Below are 14,835 nucleotides of genomic sequence, written 5' to 3'. Positions count from 1 at the left end.
ATCTCAGATGGCAGTAGATTCTTCTGTCTAAGGAGTAATTGCACACAGACATAAGTACAGACTCACTTTCACTTGCATCTTTAATACACAGTCACCTGAAGCACATCAGTAGTTCATAGCAGCGTTTGCAGTGGGTAATTGCAGAAAGCAATGAACAGTTTATCTAATTTTAAACTTACGAAGACTTTTGAGGTGACTAGAACATTTATCCAGATTACAATCTGACCAGGATATAAAGTTAAAAACTATCCTAGTGTTAAAAACTGTAGTTAAAATTATGATTTAAGGTTGCGGTGGATGGTTGTTTACTTAATGACCTCAAATCCATGAATTCATTCTAACATTTGCCTTTTTATATATTCATAGTTAAATATAACTTGAATGTTGTCCTAATTACATTCTCATGTTAATTGAGCTCTGATTCAGAATTTCTATCATTATTCTTTGTAGAATTATTTTGAAATGATGGAAAGTTCAGTAAAGATGCTCCAGTGTGTGATTGTGCCTTTGAATTATTTATCACATTCAAAGTCAGAAATATGGTTAAAATCTAGTTTGAGTTGTAAATGAGTCTTGGTAACGTAAGGAGGAAGTGAAAATCCATTTTGCAGAAGGACATGGTTTATGGGTTCATTGTTTGATATTGTGGGAGCACTTCGCAGCCCCACATGAGTGGGGAGCCTCACGGCTTGATAAGAAAACATCCATTGCACCAACCGGCAAATGCTATCTAAGCAGGTAAAACAGATAATGTGTGGAAGAGGAGAGAGAGAGGTACAGAGACAACTTGCCCAAATGACAGGGTGGATTAGTGACAGATATAAGAAGAGAAAACAGATGTCCTGCCTTGGTACAACCAGCACTCGCATTGCAAACTCTTTTCCCCCGCTATGTGCTATGGAAACAAAAGCTCTCACAAGCAACGTATTAGTTTTTCACAATGCATCACAGTGACAAGTAGTACAGTGTTAATGTAAGGTTGTAGAAACCATGATTAATGCAAAAATTCATACTTGTGGCTGCGGCCCTGAGCTAGGTAGAGAACAAACAATTGCTGGTTAGGGGTGTGTGAGTCTGAGAGGGCAAGAAACTGCTAGGGAAAAAATTCTAAAGGAGAAAAGGAAACTTGTCTTAATGTAAGCAGCAGTTTTGCTAGAGGTAAGTGAGGGGAAATTCTTCATTTATAAATGGTTCGTTGACCCATGATAATAAAGCAGTGCTGCAGAAGAAGGATAATTATCTACTTAAGTATCAGATGCCCTAAGGGTAAAAGCTTCCCTTCTCTCCTTTTGAAAAATGAACTCAGATTAAACGAATGTCCTTTTTCCTGTTTTACTGTTGACATGGATTTCCTTTTTATGAGTAAAATTAATTAGTTTTTCTATTCCTTTATTCCTGGTATGGAAATAAGCTCTGCCAAGCAAGTTTCCAGCTCTTCCCTTGGGCCCCAAATTCAGCCAATAGCTTCCTTTCTGGAGGTGCTTTGTATGATGTTCTGGGAAGGCACAAATAAATTACAGGAGCTTTATTATGCCCAGTAGCTTGCCAAGAGACACAACATTTTAGAACTAAACCCCCACAAAACTAGGCTTTTTGTCCCCATCCAGGATTGGTTTATTTCCAAGTACCTGCTTTCTAAATACGTATTTCTCCTTTCTTAAATTTTAATACCATAAAATATAACAAGAGAAAGAGAGAATAGCAGTGGCATAGCTGATGCTGCACTGAAAAAAAAAAAGGAGGGACAGATTTTCAAAGCAGATTACCACCTGCAGCTGGGGCCAGTTTTCTCCTGTTCTGTTGGGAGCTGCTAGCTGTGGAGCGCTCTCGAAAAATCTTCTCCTGCTTTAGCAAATATCCATTGCAATATTGTCTGTTCCCATCTGGACTCTGAAAAATGATCAAAACCTGCCCCTACTTCTTGACTTCCGGAATATGTCTGGTTTTCTTTCCAGTAAGAATTGTAAGTGCAATTCCTATGAAAAACTTGGTGAATGTAAACACGTTGTCTCTGCGTTTATGGAAATAAATTATCTTTCACATGTATTAATCATTCTTTATTCCAAACGTCTCATGCAGTTGTTGAAAATCAGGTTGATGTAACCTTTGTGTGAACCTGTTAACTACGGAACATCTCCTAGTTACATTTCCTGGAGTACAGAGAATATTCCTGAATACCTGCAGGCTTCAAGATGCAGTAAAAATAAAAATGATTGCAATACAATGGCATGGAACTTAATTTTCTTCAAATAGTCCTTTAAACACTCGTTTTAATACTAAAAAAATAACAAGTTTTTAATTTTCATGGCTTTTGGTCATGAAAGTTCAAGTGATGTTAAGGATGGTTTTAAAGTCTTTATTCTGCAAACGCAATACTGTAAGTCAGAAAAAAATCCTGTCTGCACGGAATTGAAATGAGAACCAAGTCACAGGTGTCTGCTTGTTGAATTTACACAACCGAGTATCTGCTAAGAATTCTGGACCCTATTAATAATGCTACAAAATTGACTTTCAAGTGAGGAATCATAGCAATTATTAATTTCTGTGAACACAACAGATCAGATGACTGTGAATAGCGTCTGTACTTCCATTGTTTACTTTATGGCTTCGTTTCACTGACTCACGAAGCGCAGTCACCAAGGTAGAATAAAATGAATGTATATTTGTAGCATTGTGAACACTGCGCTTAAAAGGGAATAGTCTTAATTATCCTAATGTGTTTCTAAAAACACATAATATTTATAACAGGTGAGCATTCTGTTTGCATGGTAATTAATGTGATGTAGAAATCGGTGATCTGCTATTACCAGCATAGTGTCAGCTTTTTTCACATTTAGGTACCTATCATTAGAGGTGTAAGATCAAGATTTTAAAAAATACATACCGTGTATGTGGAAAAGCATTGTAAAACTGCTGTCACAGACCACATGCTCAAACCCATCTTTAATTGCTTTGGCTTTCCCTTATTTTTAATCACAAACGGAAATGTCTCTGGCTTTCAGAGGTGTTAAATATGAGCATCTCTCCATCAAAATGGTAACTTCAAGTATGTGAAAACTTTACTTTCCTTTAGATGTCTCAGTAGTAACATATGGACCTTATTTTAGTCATTTTACCCATATCTGAGGGGTTTGAGGAAACTTCTTCTGAACAAAACATCATATAATTCCACGTATTTAGCCTTATGTTTTAATTGCTCTTGCTGTAAACTTTGGAGAGGAGGAATTTAGGCAATTCAAAAGTAATCAGAAACAGGTTACAGGGTAGGGATTGAGTCCACTTAGGGGACACTCAGACTTGCGTTTATGCCTTGACAATACCACCTTCAGATGTCCTTGTTTGTCCTCTACGGCCAGTGGAGCGTTTCCGTGACCTGTGTCCTGAGGAAGTGGCCGATTTATTTCATACAGCACAAAGGGTTGGCAACGTGGTGGAGAAACACTTCTGCGGCACCTCACTCACCATTTCAATTCAGGTTTGTAAACCAGTCAACTAAAAAAGGGTTTAATGGTTTGTTTTATCAAGCTTTCAACCTTCTTCCCTGGTCCAATGACAAAAGGACATTCAAACTTCAAGGGGCAATACATGCAAAATAATAATAAAAGAAAAGAAGCATAACTGCATTGCAGTCTGCTAGATTTGCCATTGGAAAAAAACACGAGGCAAACCAGCAGAAAAGTGTGGATAATTAATAACTGCAAAACTTTGGAATAAGACTGTGAACACTCCCAAAAGCAGTGCTCGCTTGTGAGTATTTCAGCAAGCACTCTTCCTTCAAAGAAGTGTTTGCAGGATTGACCTAGAGAAGGCTGCTACCTCTCCCTGTTCAGCAGGTAACCCACTGCTTGTGATAGAAACAGGTAATTCGTGCTCACAGTTGTTTACATGCAGGCAGAGAGAGGCAACCATGTAAATACGTTATCAATTCTGACCTTTCAGTTATTTGTGCTGGGTGTTTTTATACCAAAAAAGAGCTCTGTTTAAAGCAAATCAGGAGACTAAGCCCATTTCATTGGAATAAGAATTTAAGCAAGCATGCTTTCATTAAATTCTCACTTACAGGTCTGATTTTATATTCACAGGGATCAGTAATCTATTGCTAACTATTAAAAAAATCTGATCTGAAAGAATGAAAAATAGCAACTGTTGCTTTTGTGGTCTAAGATACAGTTTCTCACTTTGCCATGGCCTGATATGGAAAGATGCCTTGTCCAAAAACTTTGTCTTGAATGGTCCCCAGGAAAATATGCTAAACTAACATACAGTGCAATTGGATGCAGATTATCATTGAGTAAGATTTCTGAATCCACGTGTGATCCTTCTTAGTTCCTCTAACCTGAGACTTCTCCCTTTGTTTACAGGATGGCCCCGAAGCCGGACAAACGGTGAAGGTGAGTGCTTATTATGCAGAATACAAATTAAGAGACAATTATAAGAACCAATAAAAGATCAAAGCTAGTCATCTGCAGACCATTGCTGTATTTTTATTTTATCCTTGAGATCAAGAAATCCCAAGTGTACAATAGTTGTAAATACTTTTTATTGCAATTGCACAGGATAATGTTTACAGGTTTTCTTTCTAGACAAAAATTTTCAATCATGAAAATATCTTTTCTAAGCTGCTGGGTGTATTTATGCAAGGAAAGCCTTAGAAAAGAGGCATCTGTTTAAGTTTTTTGTTTGTTTTATGGAGAAAATATTGCCCTTCCATTCATAATCTCTTTGTTTGTCTTTTTATTGCCTAATGAGTTGTAGCTAATTATAGGAACAGCTAAACTGAACCACATTATGAAAATACACCTTTTGTGTCTGCTTTCTCTCTACATATTCATATCACATTCTTGTTACTGAGGTTCAAATGTAATGGAGCCAGTGAAGCTTAAAAACAGATTTTAAGTGTACTTCTGAAAAAAAGGCTGGGGGTGGAGGAGAAGAGAAGGATTTATGATTATACTCTCCACTTGAGTAATAACATAGATAACGTCCAAGATGGCTCTCCAGCCATGTTTCACTGCCTCATAATGCAAATGCAAATGCATGTGTAGTTAGATTATATGCCTGAACATTAGATAAAGGCTATTTTTTACATTTGGACTCAAAGGAAAGTCAAATATGGCTATAGGTTAGCACTTTGTAAAATCAGATTAGATGCCTCAAAGAAGCTGTTTGGGTTGATTAAGATAACTGTAACAACCAAATGATGGCATATAGAAACATTTTACTTCTTTACAATTTGCTGTATTGACCTTATTTTTCCAACTCCCTTTTGTTGCCTGCATTGAATGTTTAGCAGAGAGGTAATAGGGAGGGAGAAGAAGAAATGAGAAAATCCCCAAGCTTTTGGAAGCTGAGGAGTGATGAAGGAATGTAAAACAATTTACTTCAGTACTGCGACAAAACAGATTCTGCAGATCGTGACTTAGAGTGCATTGTGTTTCACTGGGAATGCCTGTTTATAGGTGAAAGTCTCAGTTTAAATACTTTCCGAAGTAAGTTTTGTCGTTAACACCAACATCTTTTAACAAGCAGGTCACAGGATTTCTTTTAATATCTTGGACAAATCTTTTTTTCTGTGTAAAGAAAGGCTTTATAGGAATCATTATATTAAAATATGAGAAAATTTCCTAGTATTAATGAGCAAAACTAGATGTAAAAATTCCCATTTCCGTGATTGAGAACAGCCACAAATGCTTATATAGGCCTTAAAAAGGCAAGGAATTTTGTATAATTTTGTATGTGTACTGGAGACAAAGAACATTAAGTGTTAATCTATCCAATACATTGCAAAATGGTAGCCACCCTTTGTGCTTCCTTCTCGTACTTTTAATAAGCAATGAGATGAAAATGACCTGCTCTTACAGCTGTGAACCCCTAGACTCCATAATGAAGAGTGTGTATTCATAAATCAGAGGTTAGCAGTTTGCATTTCTCTACTTTTCTGCATCATTGGGCAACACTGTAATTTATCATCATCACTTTGGGATGTTTATCATCCAAAAATGCCAACAACTATTTTCTTCAGAGAACTTAGAGCTTTCAAAACTTGAATTGGGGAAGAAATTGCTATGATCAAGATCTTCTTTAAAGTGAACAATAGGGTGGGTACATAAATAGCTGGTTCCATTTAAACTGTTTTAAATCAGAAAGTGTGAAAAACCACCTATGTGATCTACAAATAATTTATGAACCTTAAATTCAATGTGTCATGTGTTTCTATATGTGTTTTTCCTCATGTTTAAGAACGCACAGTAATCCAGTATTCCTCTAAGGGAACTTTTAATTAAAATTTCTGGAACAGACTAAACATTAGAAAAACATTCTAATAGTAAGAATCACAGTAAATATCCAAGGGAGTTTGTGGAGACTCTGTTTCAATAGGATAGGCAAATGTATATCAGGAGCTAATTAGGTGTGGCTCATATTGCTTTGAACAGGGTCACATACCAGATGGTTTCAAGAGTCCTTTCCTTTAGTATTTTATATAATTCTGTATACCTGTATAAATATAAGCTGCTGTATGTGCTATGCAGGAAAATAATTGCAGGAAGCAGGGGAAGAGTACTGTCTGTTGGTCAGTTACAAAATGGGAAGTGCTAATAGCCAAGCTGAAGACAAAAACTGTCTGAGAAATTTTATCTGAAAAAGATTAGGAAATTCTCTTTCTTTGTCAACAAGAAGGAATGGTAATCCATGTCCAAGAAAAAACTTGGGCCATAGTTTGTGTCTCGGGTCTTTCTTTGCTATGGAGATGCTGAAAATTGTATGTGCAAAGCATGCACCAGGTTTAAAGGAGATTACCCTTTCAGTGTAATTTTTGGATAGAAATCGATGACAAGATTGTCTGCCAATGTTACCTGTTCATTATGCTGCTGTGAAACCTGTTGCCATGTGCAGGTACTGCAACCTCAGGATATTTAGCGGTGCCTCTTAGACTAAGACTTTTCTAGTTGCCTAATGGGAATGTGTTTATAATCTAATGTGTAGCTCCGTTATTGCTGTACTCCGGTCCTTGTGGGGACTGTCCTCCTGTGAATCTAAGCTAGCAGAGCCTGCAGGGCAGCATTCTAGGGAAGCTTATGGTCCTTTCAAATTCCCCCATTATTGCAGTCTGTGTGTTTGCATTGAATGGGTCTTTGGAAGAAATTATACCTGCCCTCAGCTCGCTAACACTTTGGAAGTGTAGATGGGTCTTTTCTTACTGTTTAGCAGCTGGAAATATAGATTTGCTAGGGAATTCTGAACCATGTCCCAGGTCTCAGACCATAAAATAATATATTGCTTCAAAATCTTTTTCATAGCTGTGTACAGATTGTGCCTATTCCAGCTCTGTCACCTATTTATGAAAGGGGCAAATGTTCCTCTCCAAAGGTGATCACAGACTTGCACACTTTGTTTTATTGTAAGAAGTTCTTGCACCAGCTCTCAGCAGAGAACCCAAGGGTCTCTGAGCAGTGTGTCAGCAAACACAACCGCCTTCCAGCATTGCAGGCATTTTGAATACTTGTTTCTTCTTACTTGAGAAAGGAAGGAAATTGTGTTTAGGTCCTCTCTGAAAGAATGTTTATCTCTGCAATTTTGAGCTCTGTTTTTCTTGGAGAACACAAAACCCACGGTGTCCTTGTGCCAGGAATGGAGGGTGAGTTTCATGCTGGTTCTGTTTGAGAGTGCCTTAAATATCCAGGCAATTTCATGGATCAGGGAAATCAGCTCTGCATCTTAATGCAGGGCTCTTATTGCTATGTCAAGTGAGTGACGTTTCAAGATTTCCTCAGTATATTTTATAGCCTGCTTTTCAACATCAAGTCAGCAAATGCTCTAGCTGCCTTGGTGGATGTATAGCATAGTGTAGAATAAACTCTCATGTTTACCTTTTATGTGAGATTCAATCACAAGAAACTCCATGTACTCTGTACTACGTAAATGCTAAACAAATCAAGCTGGCAGGAGCATGATGCAACTAATTTATCTGTAGAGACAAGATAATATTGCACAGCACGTGTCCATTGCACAAACACATATGAACGCATACTCTATTTTGCAGCAGTGTCGAGGTCTCCAGCAGCTCAGCACCTCCATGTTATCCATGAGTAAGTGCCTGTTTGCCGATTACAGGTTCACCTAAATAAATGAGAAAGCGAGGCTGATGGTGGCAGTGTGGGTATGTGTGCAGAAATTTATTTTATATGTCACACATTTCACTAATTATTTTACACTGAGAAGATTGTCTCACTGTTATTTTTTGATGTAAATGTTTTTCTTTCCCAGATAGTTTTTTAATGCTGTGTTAAATCAATCCACCTGGCTTGCATTCTTCAGAAATCTTAACCTGAACTGTGCGGTCTAGGGTTTATTTAAGCCCACAGCAGACTGCTTTTTCATACTGTTTGTCTACTTATCTCTGGACCTGAAGTACTGGACTTCAGGTTTGAGTATTTAAATTTAATCAGGTCTCATTGCAGACTGATTGCATCAGAAAGATTAAATTCACTAACTGCAATACTTTTGATGCGTCAGCCTGCTTTCCCTACAGACGAGCAGATGTGAGTCCTTGTTTAATGGAGTATTGGGAACCACCTTTTGCTCTCTTGAAAGAACAAAAAAAGCTGGTGTTTGAGAAACGCGAAGACTTTTCGTACCTCTAAACAAATATAAAAATTCAAGTAGAAAAACATGGAAGAAAGAAACAAGTTTTTGAAAAACAGTTTGTTCTGAATCATGTGTACAAATGGTCCTTTTTGATTTACTCTGAAGAACCATGATTCTCTTGAAAGCTTGTGGGTTGTCCGAAAATGATTTGATGAAGTACAGCAGTCTCTTTGAATTGATTTGAGAACCACACTAATAATATTTGGTTGGAGAATATGTAATATTTCAGATAGGTAATTGGTACAGCAAATTCAGCAGTCTCAGGGCTGCTATGTCTGTTTTGAGCTCATAATTTTCTTTCTATTTTGGTACTGTACTTAGATGGAGGTGGGTTTTGGTGGGATGTTAGTGGTGTACATTTTCAAAGCTAGGATTATATCTAGAGAGATGGGAAAGTAGCTAGGGCATCCGGATAGTTTGCCCCCACTCCCTTAAAGCCTTTTGCTAGCTCTTCATTTTCTACTCAAAATAATAATTCTTGCCCTTTCCTTCAAGGCCCTTTTCAAAATCTGCCTTGTATGCAGGCTTGGGGAAGTGTGGCTGGAAAACTGCCTGCTGGAAAAGGACCTGGGGGTGTTGGTCAACAGCCATCTGAATATGAGCCAGCAGTGTGCCCAGGTGTCCAAGAAGGCCAACAGCATCCTGGCCTCTATCAGGAATATTGTGGGCAGCGGGACTAGGGAGGTGATCGTCCCCCTCTACTCTGCGCTGATGTGGCCACACCTGAGTAATATGTTCAGTTTTGGGTCCCTTACTACAAGAAAGACATTGAGGTGCTGGAGCGTGTCCAGAGAAGGGCAACAAAGCTGGTGGGGGTCTAGAGAGCAAGTCTTATGAGTGGGGTTGTTTAGCCTGGAGAAAAGGTCTCCCCTGAGCCTCCTTATAGCTCTCTACAACTACTTGAAAGAAGGTTGTAGCAAGGTGGGGGTTGGTCTTTTCTCCCATCTAGCAGGCAATAGAACAAGAGGAAATGGCCTCAAATTGCACCAGGGAAGGTTTAGACTGGATATTAGGAAAAATTTCTTCAATTATCAAGCATTGGAACAGGCTGCCCAGGGAAGTGGTTGAGTCACCATCCCTGGAGATATGTAGTGCTGAGGGACATGGTTTAGTGATAACTTGGCAGTGCTAGGTTAACAGTTGGACTTGATGATCTTAAAGGTCTCTTCCAACCAAAATGATTCTATGATTCGTGTGTTGATGTAATTCTCCTTTCAGTCCCTTGGCCAAACCTATGTTTTCTGTGATGCAATTAACGGATATAGCCCTAGAGTCCAAATTTCCCCTGTTTTTTGTCAAGTCCTTGCTCCTGTTCATTACATGTAACATTTAAGTTTTGATTTAACTATAAGCTTTCCAGCAAAAGCATCACATTGCTTTTTATTTGCTATGCTTTTAGTCCAAAGAGGCATTGGTGGATCTGCAAACCCTTCCTTAACACAAATAATAATATGCAGGACCCAGAAAGAAACGAGTTCTTAAGGCCCCCTTAATTTGTACAGATCCGTTTCTGTACTTAAAACATGGTAACAGTTAACAAAAGTAAGAGGTGTCTCTGTCCAGTACACCCCCATGTAAAGTTACAGAGGTTTTTTGAAGACTGAAATAGATGAAAGAAAATTGAGAATGTGGAAACAGCCTAGTGATTGATGGACATGCCACCACCCTAGCTGAGAATACCAAAGGCTCCAAGGTACTGATAAATTGAAATGATGACCTGGATAATGAAGCCTGATCTAGAAATATCAGGTTGTCAAGTTCCCTGAAGGGATGAGGACAGAAATTTTTGAAAGACTCTCTTTTTTAGTGAATTATGATGGTTCTGAATCTGGATAATTTTGAATTTCCAGTAGAGAATGTCATGACAAGCTGTACCCCTGACTTGTAAAGTAATATCATTCTCTGTCCCTGGACCAACACAGAATAGTCTATATGGACTAGAACATAAAGAAAAAAAACCCAAACATAACAAAACAGGATTAAGAAGGTGCAACTATAAATGTGGAAAGTAAAAGAAATTTCAGAAGATATAAGTTGAAGAATGGTAATGAGAAGGAATATCTTACTATTCATGCCAGCAATTCTACTGTTCTTTCCTGCCATATGGATTTCTCAGATGAATGTTCTCTTTAGGTAGTTTAATTCCAAAAATACCCCCAGAGCTAGTCAGAGTTATTGACACTGTCTAAATTAAACTATAATAAGCAAGTAAGTGGGCTCAAATGCTTGTTTAAATTGCCTTAGTGTACAGATATTAAAAATCATGCAGCTCTGTTGGCCACATCCAGCATCTAGCCCTTCCCTTGCTGGGCATGATCCCCTTCAGCAGCAGACCTGCAGAGCGCCCCTCGCTGGCTTTTTTTGTTCTCCCAAAGGTCAATGGGTGAGAGCTAAACTGTGGGAAATGCCTGCAGGACCTGCAAAGGTACTTGCATGTGCGTAACAGAAAGGGTGTGTGCACTTTCAGGAACGTCCGTGGGAGCACGGATATGCCTGTTCCAGTCCCCATCACGTGTCAGCAGAGCCCTGCAAGGCTGGGGAGAGGGTGGCTGTGCCGGCAGGTTGTCCAAGTGGAAAGGCAGCCGTTGCCCCACAGAACCTCACTCGTGCTGGGACATTGCTTCATACTGCCCATGATGACTTGACGGATGACTGCAGGGAAGGGTTAACACTGCCAGGGCTCCCCATGCTCTGCCCGTCTTTGCAGCTCCAGGAGAGCCTGCTCCTGCTTTCACAAAAGCATTTTAAATATATTTTTTTTCTTTTTCTTCTGATATCTGGTTCAGATATTTACAATTTTCATGACAGAAGAATCTTGACCAATTCAGTCATTCAGAAGAGGTTATTTGGGAGGTTGAAAGCTCTTCTTTTTTTTTTTTCTTCTCTATAAACAGAGTTACATTTCCAAATAAGAAAGTATTTCTAGCTGAAAGGTGGAAAAATTTTCCTCTGCAAATATTGTAACAGCATATTTTGACAACAAAAACTTTTCTTCATGAAAACAAAACCTCTTTTCTAAATGCTTTCTGTTTTACTGAATTGGCATTTTGTGACAAAAAAAAAACAACCAAAAAACACAATACGGGGAGGGCGGTTGAGAAATTAATGAATTGCTCTACATCCTGCTCTTCATTTGCCCCACAATGAGTGAGATTAGGATCAAAAATCCTATGTTGTAATTAGAAAGTATCTTTCACTTCTTTGTTCCCATGTTGCAGCAATATGTTTTGTATTTAAATAATTCTCTGTCTCTGAGTATGTACAATCAATCAAATGCCACTCTTGAGTACAGGTCGTACAAATGCCCTATTGTACTGTAAATGCAAAACCTCTGGAAATCCCAAAAAATGCATGAGGTCTGAAATCATTAATAGCACAGTTAAGGCTGTCTGATTAATTTTTGTGTGGTTACTGTATGAATTTCTTTCCAAGCTCCATCTCATCCATAATACTTTTTCTCTTTGTCAAGCTCGTATCTTATAAACCTCTTCATTTAACAGGGAATACTGGCTTTGTTTTTTTCTTTCTTTTTTTTCACTACAAAACATTGCTTTCAACTGGAACGTAACTTACCAAGAAATGTGCAAAAGCATCCTTATTTAATTCAGATGTGTAACTTGATGCTATTCTGTGTTTTGTAGTAGGTGAAAATTGTTTATTAAGCAAGTGTTGCAAAGCTAGATTTCAATTTAATTGCTTTCTGACTAACTCTTTCTAAAAATTAATATAATGCTTTATAACAGGATATTGTGTGCCAGTGCTCTAACCTCATGTGATTTTGCACATTTGTCTTTGCATTCTTACCTACCAGGTACTGCTTTTGCTTCCTCCATACATCCACCATAAAATAATTCCTATGCTGACCACAGATTAGAAGGGATGTCGAAGGGTCATGTGCAAAACAGACTTCTTTTCTTCATACCAAAGTGTGCCTTCTGTAAACAGCCATTTACCCACACTTAAACTGTTCTGTGGTTGAGTTTATTGGGTGTTCCTGCCCAAAGGCATTTTCGGTTGACTGATTTGTGTTAAACTTTGGTGCCTCAGCTGTCACATCCCGAGTCTTCCAGAGAAGGGCAGAATCACAGTGCTTTGCTCGTGTTAATGACCCAGTTTCAGCCAGACAAAGGGAACCCATTTATTAGAGTCCTGTCTGCCTTATCAATGCAATAATAAAGAAAATGTTAAGTTGGCTCTGTATTATTTTTCCCTATGACTTTACCTCCCCTTCTGAAAATGGAAGGCCTGTCTATGTGAAGCTGTCCCTCCAGCTCCCCAGAGCTGGCACAGCTTGAATGAGTTTGTTGCTTAAAAATGTCAATAGGGAAAGAGTGTGTGTAATGGGGTTTTGTGTGATAGCAAGGGAATGGAGGCCTTTCCTAGCCCTATGTTCCTTTTATCCCATGAAAAGAGTAGGTGGTTACACTGTCCTGTAATCTATTGAAATTCTAAGCAATCTGAAATACAGGTACATCTGATCTAGTCCATGCTTTTTAGTCTGTTCTGGCAACACCGCGTAAGCCCGTGTAGGACTTTCTTTCTTTCAGAGAAAGAAAAGCCTCTGCTTGAAATGATTTAGAAATGGAAAACTAAGGTTAAAATAATAGAATAAAACTTGCTCAGCAAGCTGCAGACAGGATGACAGGGTGAATTGTATGCAATATTTTTACTGTTTAAAAAAAAAAAAAAAGAAAAAAGTCAAGCATTCGGATACTGCAGTGTTTTTTTGTATCAGGCTCATTGCAAGGCAGGCTGGACAAGCTGAGAGCTTCCTGCAAAACAAAGTAGAATCCCTTTCTCAAGCCTCATTTTCCCCCATCCCTCCTGAAAGCTGCTCGGGTGCCCTCTGGCAAGACCACCCATACTGTCCTTTGGAGGCAGCGCAGAGGCATAGGGCACTGTGTGCACTGGCTGTGCCAGGAAAGCTCACCTGTATCCGTGACGTTTTGTTGTTCCCCGAGTTTTACGTCTGTACCATGTCTTGCTTCTCTCCAGAGCTTTCCTCTTTCCCCATCCCTCTCCCATGACCCGGGGCTTTGCTTTGTGCAGGGTTTGAACGGGATCACTCCCTACGGCAGTCCCAGGGGAAAGGGTCAGCAGGCCCTAGTGGAGAACCCTAAGAAACTAGTTTGGTTTTCATCATGGAGGAAACCCATTAAGGTTGCATCTATGTGGACAGATGCAAACAGTCTGGATTTGTTAGCATGGGCTCAGGTCTCGGCTGAGAGGCTGCCTCTACTTCTGAACTGGGAATGACTTCTGAAGTCTGAACAAATTTGGTTCTGGCTGTACCCGTTTGCAAGGGTGGGTGTCCCAGTGCTAAGTATGGGTGTCCATGCACATATCTCCTCTAAATAGATCCTGCCCAGTAGCACTTCAGAGGAAGGCTCTGCAGCCAGGAGCAGGGGAAATCTATACTTTGTGGTGAAGGCAGAAGATTGGAAAGACATCCTGTTTTTGCTAGATTGCTCAGGTCTTTTGAAGGAGAAAAATGGTTTCTCCTTTGGTAATCCTGTAGCTTATTATCTCTGAAAAATCAAGCCATTTTCTTTTCTCTTTCACTTATACTTTTTGTGAGTTCCCTCTTTCATTGCTACCGTGAAAATCTTCATTTCATGTTGTCTGCCTGACATCACTGATCCAAATTCTCTCTGTGAGAATCTGGAAGAAAATAAACTAGACCATATGGAAAGTGCTCATGTGAATGATTGTCTTGATCTTGCTTGTAAAGATGTTAAAATCTGAAATGCTGAATTCTTCTTATCTGATTTCATGAATGTTGAATTTCTCTTTCTGATTTCAAGGCTACTTTTAAGTATTTGAAGTAAAGATAATGCCCGGAGGTAGCACTTTATTTTCCTTCCTTTTTCCTTTTTTTTTTTTTTTTTTTTTTTTTAACGGATCTGTGAATGAGCTTGATTAGTTCTGCATTGGGAAGGTATAGAAAAGACAATAATACTGTGATGTTTTCTCACCTGGCCTTCCAGCACACCTCAGCTGGAGCGGAGTTGTCATTAGGGGGTGGTCTGTCTGCCCGGACTGAGGAGTGGATCAGTTCACACTGTATTTAATGAATGCTTTTTTTCTGCAAGTAAGTAATCTCTGAACTCAACAAAAGCCATTCTTTCAATTGTGGCCTTTTGGTGAGGCCACCCTGAGGTACATCTAGAATTATGAGCTAGCAGAATA

General features: G+C 39.0%; 1 protein-coding gene across 8 annotated transcripts in view; it reads left to right on the top strand.

Annotated features, from left to right (window-relative positions):
- FHIT (fragile histidine triad diadenosine triphosphatase) overlaps positions 1 to 14,835 on the top strand; it is a 608,221-nt gene that overhangs the window by 458,635 nt on the left and 134,751 nt on the right. For all 8 annotated transcript variants that reach the window (XM_074603069.1, XM_074603071.1, XM_074603070.1 and 5 more), the window contains 2 exons: positions 3,330 to 3,475; positions 4,362 to 4,391. In XM_074603069.1, the coding sequence (XP_074459170.1) occupies positions 3,330 to 3,475; positions 4,362 to 4,391 (176 nt within the window). The remainder of the gene's footprint in view (positions 1 to 3,329; positions 3,476 to 4,361; positions 4,392 to 14,835) is intronic.

This window comes from Larus michahellis, chromosome 10 (assembly GCF_964199755.1).
Source record: "Larus michahellis chromosome 10, bLarMic1.1, whole genome shotgun sequence".
Taxonomy (NCBI): Eukaryota; Metazoa; Chordata; class Aves; order Charadriiformes; family Laridae; genus Larus; species Larus michahellis.
This window is presented reverse-complemented; position numbering and strand designations above follow the sequence as displayed.